Source organism: Aythya ferina (genome assembly GCF_964211825.1).
Source record: "Aythya ferina genome assembly, chromosome: 5".
In the NCBI taxonomy this organism is placed as follows: Eukaryota; Metazoa; Chordata; class Aves; order Anseriformes; family Anatidae; genus Aythya; species Aythya ferina.
The window spans coordinates 2,733,549-2,749,744 of record NC_140301.1 but is presented as its reverse complement, the minus strand read 5'-3'; the positions used below and the strand labels follow the sequence as shown (position 1 = coordinate 2,749,744).

At 44.7% G+C, this 16,196-nt stretch overlaps 1 protein-coding gene across 2 annotated transcripts in view; it reads left to right on the top strand.

Annotated features, from left to right (window-relative positions):
* The window catches only part of SWAP70 (switching B cell complex subunit SWAP70), a 37,482-nt gene that overhangs the window by 2,501 nt on the left and 18,785 nt on the right, over positions 1–16,196 (top strand). The window contains exons 2-3 of one of the 2 annotated variants that reach the window (XM_084520915.1): positions 3,863–4,003; positions 9,529–9,702. In XM_084520915.1, coding sequence (XP_084377041.1) covers positions 3,863–4,003; positions 9,529–9,702 — 315 coding nt within the window. Of the gene's footprint in view, positions 1–3,862; positions 4,004–9,528; positions 9,703–12,754; positions 12,977–16,196 lie in introns of those variants that run through there. The other variant, XM_084520916.1, reaches the window with a different exon arrangement.

The following is a 16,196-nucleotide window of genomic DNA, read 5'->3' as shown; positions in this document are numbered from 1 at the left end:
GCTGCTAAGGAAAGACAGTAAAATCAGCCCTCTGCGTAATTTTGAATTTGATCTTCTTCCAGAGTGCACTGATTTTTTTTTAAATTAATTTTTGGTCTGATCAGTAATCTCCAGAGGTTTTGTTATTTTGCTGGCTTCAGATCTTACCCTTCTTTTCTGCAGAAACATTTATGAATTCTTTTCTTAAGTTTTGTGTTTAAATATGGACACAATTGTTACTTTGTCAGCACGTTTCAGCACTTTCAAACACTGATACAGCAAGGTAAAGTATAATTTTTGTGGTTGTAATTATAGCTGCTGTTGTGGTTTGAGCATGAGCTATGTGGAAACGCTTGCTTTCCTATATTTAAATCCAATTTCACCTTCCTTGCAATCTGCTGTTTTAAAATTGACTGATTTTAAAAGTTCCTCCTCTCATGTGTCAGCATTCAGCCTGCTTTTCATCTGTATCCCAAAGTGGTGGGGTTTAAATGGGTTTAAACACGTAACAACCAACAATGCTCCTCCCTGGCAGTATGTCTGTAGGATTGGCACTAATGTGTAGCAGGTATTTTACATTGCCTTTGGCAGCTCTCCCTGACATCGCTTGGAGAATTGTCTCTGCTTTGGCAGTGGGGTTACCTGGCTGTTTTGTTTGCTGGGCTGCCTTTGGGGTGGATTTGCAACGTCTTGGGCTCCTGGCGTGTTCCCCGCAGGATGCGGACGGCGAGCACCTCGTGCAAATGTGCTCGCGTTGGCACCTGTAGGATGTGGGTGACCAAAGTCACCAGGCAGGCTTAGAAAACCTAAAACGGGCTTTAACTGTATCCGAGCCATGACAGGATTTTCCTACCTCTTATCTTTGCTTTGCCTTCTTACTAAATGGGAAGTCACCGGCCGGTGGGAAGAGGAACAATGGTGCAATCAGGGGCCGGGGGTGGTTGAAGGGAGAGGAAGACCTCGAACAATGCAGCACGGCGCTGGAAAGGCTGAGAGGCTGTGACGAGCGGGCAGGACCGCAGCCGGACAATTGGCTTTGTCCTGCACGGAGGGACGGTAGGAAATTAGTCACCGTGACTCACCGAGGGCCCTGCCGCTGCGGAGCCTGGGGCTCAGGGACAGGGCCTGAGCACGCTCGTCCCGGGTGGGGAAGAGGAGGCTGAGCTGCTGAACAGGGGGAGCCCAAATCTACGCTGGTGAAAAAAGGAAAAGGGAAAGTGCTTGCGAGGAGCCGTCCCTTGGCTGCCTGGCCGCTGACATGGATGTCAGGGAGAGATGAGCCAAGAATGCCTCGGAGTGAATGCACACGGAGCTGCTGAATGGAGCTGGCAGGACCCGCGGTGCCAAGGTCTGCAAATCCGAAAAAGAGATGGGGGAGGGAGGAGACCCCCTGAAAGATGGAAAAGAAGGGGAAGAAAAAGTACTGAAGAAAGTGATAATAGCCACTGCAGGACTAATCTGTCCTCTCAATGGCCCTACTATGAGCTGGGCCAAATTTTTCTCCCTGAGACTGTTGCTGTTAGCTTGCTCGTTCCACCCAGTTATTTGTGTTTGTGGCAGCACACCATTATTTCCCGGGTACCGCTGGGCACTTCTCTTAGAAAGCTCGTGACTGAAAAAGGGAAAACCGCGCCGACAGCGAGCGTGCCGTGCTTGGGACCCTCTGCAGACCGCATGCAGCATCTCGTGGGTGGCAGCCTGGGGCCCACCGCCGGGTCCGTTTGCTGCAGCACAGAGAGGAGTCGCGGCCCTGGGACAGGAGCTGGCTCTGGCACAAGGGTGGGTTGCTGAGCGTGGCAGCCAGGGGATAACAAGTGCTGAAAGACAAAGCTGCCTGGCAACCCCACCGCGCTGCGGAGCAGCCCTTACTGGGGCAAAACTTCCTCGTGGCTGACGGAGCTTCGGCAAGGCAAGGCAATTTTCTGTACCCTAATTAATCGAGTACTCGGCTATTAATGGCGTGGGATTTTTGGGGGGGATTTCGTTTAGGTTTTGTTTGCTTAAAATAAGGTTAATCATTAGAGTATACGATGGTCCAGATAATGAGATTTGGGAGAACAAAAAGAAAGGAGACCTCGGTCGCAGGATTTTTCAGGCTTGCCCCATGAGTGAAGAATTCATCTGGCGCTCGGCCGCGTTGGAGAATGGCAGGTTTGGCAGGCACCGAGGAATTTCCTGAACCATGAAAAGAGAGCGCTGGGCGCAGGAGAGGCCGCAGATAAGGCAGGTCTTAGAGAACGACTGGAAGTGGAAGTCTTCCCTGGTACTTGGTTGTTTGATGTGGAAACCACCTAACTTTCTGACAGCCCCAGCACAGCAAGAAGGGGATAAAAGAAATACGTAGAGAGGACATGATGAGAAAGTGTTTTGTTGAGAATTTAGGTGACCTTGGTAATATGCTCAAATCAGCCGTGTTTGGTGAACTGTGGTAGCTCCAGTAGCTGCAGCCTAGCTGCAAAAGTGAGGTCACGTTTCTCTCAGAAAGTTGGTTATCCCTTGGTCTTCCCTAAATAGCAACAGAAGCCTTAAATACATATACAAGGGGAAACACTCATGACAGCGTGTTTTTCCCCCAGAAGTAAACCACATGAACTCAACTACCTGGTATAACTTGTTTGTTAAAAATAAGGTTAGATTGGAGGGAAATCGGGTGCCCGTGGAAGGCAGCCTGAAATGTGGTAACTTCCCAGTACTGTTTTCCTACTCTGGGAAGTGCAGCTTTTGTTGTGATCTGGCTGATGCTGTTTTCCTCTTCTTTAACTTCTGGTTGGATCTAGTGGCTTCGTGTTAGCATGCAAGCATGAAAATACGCATTTCTTGTGGAGCTATGTGCTTTCCTAGCAGGAAGTGTCACTTTGGAAGTGTGTAGACAGGAATTCTCTGAATGCAATTCCTGTTTTGGGGCTATCTCTGTAGTATTTCATGCGAGTTAGTGCTTAGGTTCTGCATGTCTCATTAGCACATCTAAAGGTAAATGTATATGATTTTATTTGGGGAAAAAAACAACAACCATGTTTTAAACACAGGGCATGCATTTGATTTCCTAGGACACCTCCCACCAGCCCAGGCTGCCCAAAGCCCCGTCCAGCCTGGCCTCGAGCACCTCCAGGCATGGGGCAGCCACAGCTGCTCTGGGCCAGGGCCTCACCAGCCTCTGAGTAAAGCATTTCTTTCTTATATCTGATCTAAATCTCTCTTGTTTTGCTTTGTTTTGTTAAATCTTACTTTCTTAGGAAAGTGTTGGTGGCAGAGGAGCAGCTGTGACTCTGGTTCTGCCTTCCTGTTGGCCCTGAGCTGTCAGGTTGGGTGTGCAAAAGTCGGCCCGCGCTGAAGAAGTTCAGATGTGTTGGCTACCAGTTCGTTTTCAACAATTCTGTACTTCCTTAAAACTAGCCAAGCATGTAGCTTCTTGAGGGCAGTTTCTGAAGAACAGTCATGAGAGGTGGTGGGTGTTAAGGTCTTGACATAATTCATGCAAATACCCTTTTAAAATAAAACTTGGAGAAGCACATCTCAGCCCTTCCTCTTTCCGTAGCATTGCTTTTCCTTTATGGTCTAAAACACGATGAGAATATTGAAAAGTAATCCAAAAGCAAGCAGGTGAGGGAAATCCGTAGTTAATCCTGGACCTATTTGTAATCACACTGCTTTTGTGAAACTGAAACTGTGGGAAGCAGTCACATTCTTGGAGATGACTTTATATACAGATAGATACCTTTATGTATCTTTATATACAAATATAAAGATATAAAAATGTGACAGAAACCTTCAGGGCAGAACTCATGCTGATATGAAGGTGTCGCTTTCTGCTCACAGCTTTGTTCTGGGGGAGACAGCCTGGTGAGGTCGACAGTGGTGTCACTGATTTCTGTTCTGTCCCTAGGTCCTTTCTCACAACTTGTGCACGGTGTTAAATGTTCCCCACGACCCGGTGGCCTTGGAAGAGCACTTTAGGGATGATGATGAAGGACCGGTTTCCAATCAGGGTTACATGCCATATTTAAACAAATTCATCTTGGAAAAGGTAAGTTTGGGGTTCTTGTGTTCCATTTTTCCCTTTACCGGGTTTTGTGTCACGGCATCTTTGCTTAGGGTGTTGTCTCTACAGTCGGCCTTTGCTTGCAGGAGGCCTCCTGCTCTGAAGACCTTTGGTTGTGAGCGTCTCTGCTGTGTGGTGGCAGGTCTGGTGATCTGGAGAGCCTGTGCCTTAAAATGACAGGGTGCACTGCTCTTTGCTTCTTTCCTCTCTCCCTGGTTTCTGTTTCCTGTAACATCTGGTGGTTATCTGAGCTGTGCTCATGCAGAGCCGTGTTCGTAAAGCACCACACCTTAAAACGATTCGAAAGTGTCTTGGACCTATAGGTTGTCCCACCTGAGACTATGGCTATAACAGAAGGTTTCCATGGGCTCCTTTGCCAACAGGATGGGAAAAATATCTTCAATGTCTATTCATGAGGGATTTTAGTAAACAGATCCCCCCAGGTACTGACAGTGGGTAACGTCAGGGAGTGCTGCTAAGTTTCATCTCACGAGGTTGTTCCCTTGGTGCCTGAGCACTCCCTGGTCTCCTGTGGTTCATGATGTGTGTTGTTCTGGGGGAAGCTCTGCCAGGCCAGCAGGGTTTCCCTCCCAGCGCTCTTCATCTTATTCTGAGTGGAGGCAATCCCTGGGCCAGAGCTGACCTCGGGGAGCTGCATGTTTCAGATTTAGGTTAAAATTCCTGAAAGTAAAAAGCTGTCTTGCTTTCTGGCTGACAAATTCAGCTGAGCAACTGGTCTGGACAGCACAAAGCAGCCTGTGTTACAGTGTGTACATGCTAGCTTCAGTACCACTGGTTTCTCTTACTCTTGGTGGCTGGCCCCTGAAACCCTCAAGCTTTGCTTTTGTGGCTTCAGGGATACACGGATGGTTGCTTTCTTTTATGTTAAGTCCTGCTGCTGAAAAGTCCAGTGTGGCAGTTGGGGATTACGGGAGCTCCAAAGCAAAGTTTGCTAATTTTTGCTCTGCTTTAATCTACCTTTAATACAGGTGAAAAATACGATATGTACCTGAGATGCAGTCTGTCACCCTGGAAACAGGAAAAGCTTCATATATCTTAAGCTCCTCTACCTCTCTAGTCTGTGCTTCTCTCCAGCTCAGTAGCTGTGCCCTGATTTGTGCGTGGCCGTTGTTGGCCATTAATAACATAATTAACACTTACAGGGTACCCACTGGCTGCCTTGGCTATTTCCTATTGGAAAATCTTGCTTCGATCTCATTTCCACTTAGTATTGGTGGTTTGAGCTCCTGTAAGACTTGATAGAGTCCAAGCAGCTTGTATACAAATCTGGGGGGGAGGAAGGCCATATTTTATTCTAAGTGAAGGATTCCAGAGGCTGAACCACATTTTTTTTTTGTTAGTACCATTTGTAGGCAGCAGCAAGCCATTAAGGCAAATTAAAAAAAGAGACAGCGGGCTATTTCAAGTATAAGCATGCTTTATTGTTAAAAGGCATTTATAGGAAGAAAGTTATGGAAATGAGGAACAATTGGATTTATTAAATAATTTAATTTAATGTAAAAATGAAAGACCTGGTTACATAAACCAGTCAGTGTGAACTTACAGCATTTGGCTGCTCTGGCTGTCGTCCTACCCCATGGCAGAAGCACAGGGCATGCTGCCTTGCTTTCTTATGAAAGACTGCGACTGTGTAGGTTTTTTATTATTATTATTCATACCCTAGGTTTTTTTTTTTTTTATTCATACCCTACTCTAGTGTCTCATGATTGCATGATATACCAATAGCATTGGTTTATCTTAACTGTTAACTGGAAATGGTAGGGAACAGTATTAAATTGCCAGTAACTTCACGTTATTTAATCCTGACTCAATGTCTCAAAACAGTTTATATATGTAGTATTAAAAATCAGAGAAATTCTTCAGACAGAAAGCTACCTTTGCGGACTGGTTGTGGCATCACATCTGTCAGAGATGACTTCACGTCAGGCCAAAAGACAACATGCAGTGGGATGAGTCACTGAGTCACGGCACGTCTCCTTTGTTCAAAACAAGCAAACAAAAAGGCAAACAAGAACCCTCTTCTTTCTTCATTCTTCCAAGGCATAGTCTGCTCTTCTAGATGAGGTGACTGTAGGACAAATGGTGTTAATTCATATTGCTGAGTAAAGCTGCTAAAGAAGGACCAGTACTTCATCACCCCAGACAGAGAGGAAGTTCTCTCAACCTCCAGTTACGTGTTTTCTGGTTTCTTGAGCAACTGGCTTACGAGAGAGCATTTTGCCTCTCAAGGCATTTTGCCTTAAAACGCCAGCAAAATATTTGAAGAATGAATCCTTATATTTCTTTTAAAAGAGATATGTAACTGTGACTCTAGGAATTTTGTTATATTTTTATTGGGTAGACTTTGTAATCTTTTAAAATAACCCTTGTGATACTCTTAAATGCAATTGTCACTTTTTATATCCTTTAGTGCCGGGTTACCTTAATTTACTGTGCAATAGAGCCTCTGTATATAAAACCAAACAATCATCAAGAAAGGCAAAATTGCCAGTCTGATGAGACAAAGAGTTTGCAACAATTTTCTTTATCCAAATAGGAAAGTTGAATAAATAATTTGAATAACTCGTGTTGTCTGAATGATGTGCTCCAGTACCATGCTTCTTGTTACTCAGCAGACAGATAACGTCTTCACTGCTTGTTTTACCTGGGTTCATAGCTGCAGTAGATGTGTTCCAGCGTTTACAATGCGTGTTTTTTAATACCAATTGAAAATGCTGTTTCCTTCCAGTAATGCTGGCGGTGGTGCTTTACAGTCTGCCTTATTTAGCAGGGGAGAGTCATGGGGGGGCAGACAATGAAGGGCATCATTTGAAAACCCTTATATTGTTATAAGGGTATTCTGTTGTTATAAGGGTAGGTTACTGACGATGGTCATTTAAACTTTGCCTATAGGTATAAATTTAAGATCTAGAAAATTGTATGGGGTTTGCTGCATTTTTTCTTTTGACTATTTTGTTGAATTTCTCAGGAGGGGAAAGTAGGTGTCTTGCCAGTATGTGTTATCTCTAAGACCCTAAGCAGTTGGCAGCATTGGTTCACGTCGCATGTTCCATCATTCAGACAGATTCATAAATAAAAGCAATAGCTGCTGAGCAGCTGTAGTGTACTGTAGAAGTTTCCAAATAATAAGGTGACTTCAAATAATTTGGACAAACTCTGTGAAGTACAGTTAAAATCAGGTACTAGTGCCCAGGAAAAATCTCTTTACAAGGATTCATTCATGCATTAAGCAATGGAGCTGTGTGATGTTTGTGCAGGTTGCAAGCAGGGTGAGTATCCTGGCCGAATGGAATAGAAATTCTGGTTTCTCAGCTGAGTTTCATAAATCTCCCATTTTAGTTTCACATCAAGATTCGTAGTGGAGTCTCACAATAACTAAAGTCAGTTGGGAAATTCTTCTTAAATTGAAATTCCAGTGTAGTCTTTGACCCAATCTGTTTTTTAGAAATATGTTTTGCCTGTGTCAATAAAAAGCACCATGTGTATGCGTTTTTGACTTGGGTTTTTTTGGTCATCAGTTCCTCCTGTTTGAAAATTTTCTATTTTTACAGTTTCTTAGTTAAGCTAGAGGTACTTTTGCAAATGAGTTGAAGTATAACTTCAGAAACTGTTCAAATATTTTACATTTTTGAAGCAGTTTAGAAATTATTTCTTACACATCTGGAGAGATTGTTCACCAGAGTAATTATTCCTGTGGAGTAATTATAGTTACAGTCAGCTGGAGTGCAGCATTGCCAGCCAAGGAGCCAAAGCAGCCCAGCCAGTGGTTGTGTGGCGTGGACCTTGCTGTGAAGTTGATTTGGTTTTCGTTGTGGACTTTTCTCCTCCCTTCCCCTTCCACCCTGCACAAATGAACTTCAGGAATTTATGTACCAGAAATAGACAGCATTGCTATATGAAATTGTTCAGGGAAAAATTTTCCCTTCGTTAAAGAGAAGCATTTAGTTCCACCCACAGCTCCAGTAACCCCAGAACAATGCTTTGGTAATTATATCCTTTATGTATGTAACAGCCAGCCAGTGATCACTTCGGAAAAACAAACAAACAAACAGACAAAACACAATGGAGGTGAGCTGGAGAGTTACTCTGGAGAGCTGGGGTTTGTGTGCTCATCTGGCTGTGCCGCAGATGCCACGTGGGCACTCTCTATGAAGTCCCTTTCAGAAGCCAGGCTGGATTCTGACACAAAGGCAGGCATCTGGCATGGGGCTGTGGCGTGGTGCCGCCCAGCCAGAGCTGTCCTGAAACCAGCTCAGCCACTGCCTGATCCTGGTGGCAGTAAGTGCTGTGGGTGACTTGGGTCGTGATGCCCCTTTCTGGCACGATGCACGGAAGCCGCTGGCTTTTTCCCCAGCTGGGCCCAGCGTGAGGCGTCTCCTGCCGTCTGTCTCCCCGTGGCTGCTGCCGGCTGCGCGTGCCGAGGTGTCTGCGAGGTGCCCTGCCTGCGGTGCCCGGAGGCACCTTTCAGCCCTGGAAACTGTGCTGTAAAGTGCTGGTGGGCAAAGGCTTGGCTTCCTGTTTACCTTGGCCTTCTTTTTTTCCTCCACCCCCATCAGTCGATCCGCTTCCTTCGTCTAACTTTGACTTCAGCCACTGTGGCTCACCCTCCGTTATACCTGACCAGGTACAAGACTGGATAGGAAATTGTGTCCTCGCAGCATCCAAGCTTGGCGTATCATAAGAAAATGGCCAAGAATATGACCAGTGTTGTTCCCAGATGAGGTGCAAGACCCCGTTTCTTACACATGCTTTCCAAAATCTCAAGAGACTTCCATGACAGTGCAGAACGTGTCTTCGTTAGGTTCATGTCGGCAAAGAAATAGCATGGCAAGGCTGCAGGGAGATAAATATATTTAATCTCTAACATAAACGAGGGTTTCAAAACAAAATAGAGGAAATGAAAGCTTTCGGATATGTAAATAATTCACAGATACGTATATACAGATGCTAGGTATGGTAAAGGATAACACAGTTGAGGAACTTTTTTATCAGTAAAGTGAAGATTTGGGAGTCGGAGAAAGAGAAAACATTAATGGTCTTTTCCGATTACTGTTCCTATATGACTTGTAGCGTGTCCACATGTAGCTTTGGTTATAATGGCTTCCAGATTTACTGTGTTGTGTCGCAGTGCTCAACAGAAGGGCAGCAGGGGCTAAAAATGTTTATGAGGATGGTTTGGGAGCTAAGGCTAATGAGCTAGCGGAAACGCAAAGTGCACTGTAGCCTCCTTCACATGAAGTCAGGGTGTTATTAACTCGACCAGAAATTGGAGGTTGGATGCAGATTTGACTGGCAGGAATTCTGTAGTTTGCCCGGTGCAGGAAATCAGATCGGGCTGTGGCAGTGCTCGTTTTGGGCCTTGACGTTTCTTGCAAACCAGAATTTCCTTGGTGCTTTTAGTACGACTTCGTCTGTTAAACTTTGTCTGTCTGTTATCCTGTGCCATTCATGCATATTAATTTTTTTGGGGTTCAATTTCTTCATTTTAGGTTCAAGGAAACTTCGACAAGGTTGAATTCAACAGAATGTGCTGGACTCTCTGTGCTAAAAAGAACCTCTCCAAGGGTCCTTTGCAGATCAGTGATGAAGATGCATTTAAAGTGTGGGTTATTTTTAACTTCTTATCAGAGGACAAATATCCATTAATCATTGTACCCGAGGAGGTAAGAAACAAAAACTTGTGCCATTTAACATCACTTTGCCTAGTGCCCCAGCTGGGCTATGTTAATGGGTGTTACTCCCTAGAGATTTCAGAGATTTTTTTTTCTTTTGATGTAAAGCTTTAACTCTCCTCCTTTAATAACGTAAGGCCTCAGGTGCTTTGCTTTGTCTTCTGGGATGCATGTGGGGATCCTGCAGGATGCTTTAGATACTGATGGTTATTTTTGTCTGTCATTTAAACAGCCCAGAGCAAGTGGGATGTGCTGGCTGGCCCCCAGTACACAGCTTATTTTGCAGTTTGTGACGACTGTCCAGTACAAGCACTTGGAGCTATTCAGGTTCTCATCTCACTCACGAGTAGTACATGTTGGGATAATTAATCACTGCCCTTGCCTATATGTGATTAAAATTTTGCACAGTGAGTGCATCAGTGTGATTCTAAAAAAAATTCTCCTCTCTGCTCTGCGTTACCACGACTTGCAAGATGAATCTTTAGTCTCATGTCACCCTCCTGATAAAAAGGAGAAGTACAGAGGTTTCAGATGATGTCTGTTTCTGAACAAAAGCAGCCACCGTCTGAACACTCTTGCTTGAAATGGTTGGAGGAATAGACTGTAGTGAGCAAAATGCCAAGGAGATCTGTTCATGCCTTAAGCGCATGAGCAAGTAGGGGCAATACTCAAATAGGTATTTTAAACCTAAAGCAAGATTTTGGAATCTTCACAATTTAAAGCTTTTCCCTCTGGGGAGGGGTGAGGCAAGAAGGAGAAAGATCAGAACTCCAGGCATAAACAGTCTTCTGCAAAACATTTTGCAGGAATCCCAGGGGTTAGCAGGACAGCACTGGAGTTACCAATTAAGACATTTTTAGAAATTTTTGAGAAGTTAGAGTCAGCCAACACGGCATAACTAGGTGACTCTGAGCTGATGTGCCAAACCATGAAGCAGAGAGAGCGCCTTTTGCCTATCGAAGTGAACCATTTGGTTTTGCCTTACTGCTTGCTTTTTCACAGGAGACTTTCACTCTGCACATCTGTGGTTTTACCAGACTGGTGATGATAGGGTCCCACCAGGCCTTTTTACATTCCCGGGAGAAATAGGACAGTCTTCTTGCTTTCTTGTTGTTGTTCTCAGTTCTAGGAGGTGGAGATCGTGTTCATAAAAGCCAGCACAGCTCTTCCCTTTCGTAGTGGTGGCAGATGTGGCCTTGGTAGGAGGTGAGAGCCATTAATGGCTGTTGAACCTGGGACTCAAATCTGCCCGTCTCTGGTTTGTCATCGTGCTCTGGGCTGGGCAGCCTGGCTTGCCTGAGGGTAGCTGTTTCACATCTCCTTCTTTCTTGGCATGGTTGGATGCTTCCGAGCTGCCAGCTCCCAGGTGCTTGCTCATGACCCCTCCACCAAGGCAGCCCCCGGGCTGTGCTGCCGTAGCCAGCTGATGCCAATGGCACCTTGCTGCTTGTTGGCACTCAGCGCTGAGCCCAAAGGAGGTTCTCCAGCTCTTGTAGCTACTGTTGTCTGCTTTTCTTCTCGTCCGTAATGCCCAGGGTTAACCTGTATTGCTCTTTAACTCGGATTATTTGTAAAACTCCAGGGTGGATCTGTGTCTGCATATCCTTGATTACGGCAAGATTTAAACTATGCAGTGTTCTTAAAGGACACTTCAGGAGCCTGGCAAAGAAAGGCTGCTCTGTTTTTATCATATACAATGCCTGTATTCACTCTTTAACCTTTTGCCTTAGACCACACAGGTAATGTGTCAGCCAGTGGAGGAATGTTGTCTTTTCAATGCACTCCTTTCTGCTTTGTCGGCCCTCCTGGAGTTGTCTGTGCTTCTGGAAGATTCCACATTTACTCACTCTTTTACTCAAAATTCCAAAAGTAGAGATGCAAAGTTTTACTTTAGGAGTGTTTATCAACATTTTGGTCACACAAGTTTTCTCAGAAGTTTTCTCTGTGTGACCTTCCATATCTGCTTTTTAAGTTCTTGCATCTTTGGTTTGTTTATGTCTGTTTTGTTTTAAATGTTACACCTAAACTCCAGGTTTCCAAGGCCTTTTTTGTACAAACTTGCAATTTTTGTATTGATACTGAGAATTTTCATCTGAATAGATCTCAATAGTATTCAGAGTGGCAGTGATACCTAATCAAGGTATTTTTCTTTCCATTTACTTTTTATGCCTCTCAAGTTAAAAAAAAACAACTTGGTTATACATTTAGTCTTTACCACTTTATAGCATTGCCTGTCATTTAATTAAAAAATGACTTCCACATCATGTATGAATGAGCTCTGAGAAGGGATTTTTGCCAAGTGTAGATAGAACAGATGGGAGGGCGATGGAACCGTTGCTGTTCTGCAGTATTTATGTTTGGGTAAGACAAATGTAAACCTCTCATGAATCACTACAACTTCTCAGCCAGGGAGCAAGCCCTCCCCCAGCCCTGTTTGTTTTTCTTATCGTTGGCTGTGAATATTGCAACACGCAGCTTACTGCAGTTTCTGGTTGGCTTTAGGGAAACAGTAATTGGGAAACTTCCATCATACTTCCAGGCTGGAGAGGTGACTGCTTTTTGCAGTCACCTCGTGCGGATGGCAGGATTATGACAGAGGGAACTTCTTACACCCGCAGTGAAGGTGTTGATACACCTTCATGTGGCTGTAAGGATGCCTTCTCGTCCTCCTCCTCAGAGGACCCTTGAGATCTGTCTGCACATCTGATATTTTATTTTCTTATTTTAATGAAATGAACTCCTTCTGCACTCGCCTGAGCAGTCTTATCTGGAAAACTCCCTGCCTTGAGTGTGATCTCACCTTCTTTGTGCTACTTCGACTGAAGGTTGACACTGCTGCCTTTCCTTCATACCAGCATTGTGTACATTTGCACTCGTGCTGCTGCGTTAGGCCTTTCATATCAGCAAGCTAACAGTGGAGGGGCTGCCCCCACCTGCAAAGCATTAAGGCTTGATTCCCTGCCCAGGTGTTGATAAGGCAGCAAATTGGAAGCTGCTGTCACAGCTGCTCAAACAGAGAGTGGGACGCAGTCTGCTTTGGAAAGTTTTCAGAGCTGCAAGCAGAGGAGGGCTTTAGAAACTGAGAGCAAGGAAAGCAGTTATGAAGGGGAAATTTAGAAGCAGCAGCAAGGTGGTACAAGGGCCAGAAGCTGCCCCAGTTGCTCGTTTAGCAGAGGCTGGACAGAAATCCAGAGGCAGCGCCTGGCCTGGGCTCCTCACCTGCTGTGGAAGGCGGGATGGCAGCCTGGCCTTCGAGGGGAGAAAGGTTAGTGAAACCCAGCACGGGGAAGGGCCTGGGTCAGGGTGTGTGGTTTCGGGGCGTGACCTTGTGCTTACAAACAGATGCTGGGTCACAGGCACAAGAGCTTGTGCCCTCTGTGTGGGCTGTGGAAGGCACCAGGCTCAGCTGGTCACAGCTTTGGACTGCACTGTGGCTTTTGCTGGTTGGCAGCTGGGAGCAGGCAGGAGAGCTGGAAAGAACAGAGAGCCACAAGTGTCCCTAGGAAATGCAAAATGGCATCAGAGCTGAAAGCTCCCTCTCCTTTCAAGTGAGAAGCTGGGGTATTTGCAAAGTGAAACGCTTCTGTAAACTGAGCAAAGGCGGTATTTCAGCTGGACTGGAGAAGAACAATGCTGGATTTTATTTGCTTGAGTTAAAGTTAGTCCTGATGGACAGATTTCAGAATTAATATCATTCTTGGCTAACAGAACTGTGTCCTGTTGCAGTGGGCAGCACTTTACCAAGCAGCTCGTGTGCCCAGAAGGCAAGAGCCCAGGTGGGAACTGCCTCCATCCCCACAGCTGGTCCCTTCCACTAGATCATCTGAAATGCAGGCATCCAAATATGTGCTTGCTTCAGCTCTCACAGGGCTTACCTCTTCCACAAGAAGGTAAAAATTAACAGGCAGAGATGTGGAGAGAACTGCTGGCATAGAGGAAAAATATTTCCAGTCTGCCATGAGCTTTCTTTATGTCTCCCCTTTTAGTTGTTGCAGTCTCGTTTGTGTGCTTTCGTGTTGTTTAACCAGATGTTTTCTGTTTTATAAAAAGGTTTCCAAACACTTCCCCTTCTTTATTTCTGGGCATGTGGCTGCAGTCTGGGGAATGCTGTATCGCCTGGAGCTGTGGTATGTTGTTAGCTGTGTTACAGGGCCATCCGTAACGGTGAAACTTGCCCTTGTGCGCTGCAAGCAGTGCACCCGCTGTGTTGCAATGCAGCATTTGCATAACTTGTTTTAAGTAAGCCCAATACGTTTGCTATCTTTGCTTTTTAGGCCTGACTTCTTGAGGAAGCAGGATTTGTACAGTCATCTTCTGTTCATCCTCCAGCTGTATTAACATGGCATTTCTAATCCTTCCACTTAGTACAGAGAGGATCCAAATCTTGTTTTTTTTTTTTTTTTTTCTTAGACTGGGAGGTGGAAGTCTAAAGCTGTCCAGTGGTGATTCCTCTGGAGGAAATTTTTGCAGAAATGTTTTTTGTGGACACTTTTGCTTTCTTGTTTGCATTCTATCCTCAGAAACTGATAGAATGAACAAAATATTGGGAATTGAACCATAGCCGTTCAGAAATAAAAACAAAACTGATGCAACTAGAATAAAGTTTTGTGTGTGGTGGTTCTGATTGGGCCTCCCACTGCAGCAGCTTACCCAAAGCCCCATCCAGCCTGGCCTTGAACGCCTCCAGGGATGGGGCATCCACAGCTTCTCTGGGCAAAGGGAAACCTTTGACTTGTATCAGTTCTTCCCGTTTTTCCTTGACTGCTGTGGAAGCTGAGAGAATTCTCAGGTTATGCAGCAGGTTGTCCTTAGGACTTTCTTGGGCACTGTTTTTTGAGTTGAACTTATATACTATTTAATGTTAATTTCAGTTGAATAAAAAAAAAAGTTTTACACTGGATGATGAACACGGTTCTCACAAACTATTGTTCCGGAGTCGTCGTTACCTGGGAGGTTCAGTGAATTCTATTACAGGGATTTTTTTGTGGTTGTTGGAAAGGCAGAATCGAGCATTTGGCTTCAGAGTATTGGAGTACATGATGGGGTGGGGAAAGGAGTCGATGAGGGCTGTGAAATGGGATATAATTGCTTTCACATCTCTTGCCCAGTAACATGTGCTTCCACATAATTTTGTACCATGTGGATTTTTTTAATTTTTTTTTTACATCTGCACTATTAATGTCACAAACCCTATTTGAATAGCATGAACCAGAATAGTCTTGTCCGACATGCTCTGCTGGGCATGAAGGCCTCCTTGATATTATTTTTCCTTTCTCATTCTCTAAGAGATGCACTTATATATCAGAAAAATGTGAAACATCTGTGGAACTTCATTCCCTGTGGCGAGTAGTGCCAGGAATATCTGGAAGGGAAGAACAAACAGGTACTGAAACATAGGAAAAGAAAAACTGTCCTCCAAAAGAAGCTATCGAGCAGGTTGCACAGCTTGCCTTCCAGAGCCTCTGTTCGTTATGTTCTTTTTTGTTTCCTCCTGACAAAGTTCTGTCTGAAAAATGTTGATTGGGGATGCAATCAGCTTTCCATGCTGCAGAGCCAGTTGGTTCATAACAGCGGGTGCGGTGTCAGTCCTTCTGAAATGAACCCCAGCCGTGTTCTGTCTGTACCAGTGGGTAAGGCCCTGTCAGAACAGCAGCAAACGTTGCTTCACATTTGCTTTTTAACGCTCTACTTCTTAACCACAAGAGCAGATTATGCGCCAGGCAGCGTGCTTCATTTGTCAGTTATTTGCTGAGTGGACGTGCCCCTGTGGAGGAGGGGAAATGTCACTTGCTCTCTGAGCTTCCTCATTTGAGCACGCAATGAATGGTCTCTTGTCTGCTTCCATGTTTGCCAGATCCAATTTACTTGCTTGTACTTACCTCGCACCCATCCGTATTTCCAGCCCACCCCAGCGCTCGTTGCTGTTGAGCAGGTACACCAGAAATAATCTGTATGGAGACCTTGGTTCGCCCTGTGCATAGCTGAAGGAAGATAAAGCTTGAGATGTTTTATTTCAAAAGCTAAACTGTAACATGCACGAGTCCCTTTCATACAAGCTGAGTTAGGACAACTCATGATTTTAAAATACACACTTGACGGGGATTTTGGTATTTTTGGTGATGTTAGCCACCTGTAGCTGGGAGGTTAGCAGACTGAAATGCTAAAATCTGTTCCAATAATTGAAATAAAAATGTGCACAAATTACATAAAATAATATTTTGAGTGCATTATATTTAGTGCTTGCTTTTAGTGCATTACGTGATACCATGTAATAGCCAACAGTTTGGCACAGTTTTGCATTATTTCTTTTCCAGACCATTAGTTTGGTATGTGCATTGTTCATATGGTTTGGGCAAAGAAGTGGGAAAAAAATCTGTTCAGGTATGATGTTTTTGTTGTTGTTCCTTTCTCTGATAGTGAGTCCCAGTACTTGGAGAAAGCAATTTGAGAATCGCATGCCTCAAGGCAGGGTAATAGCTTGTGAA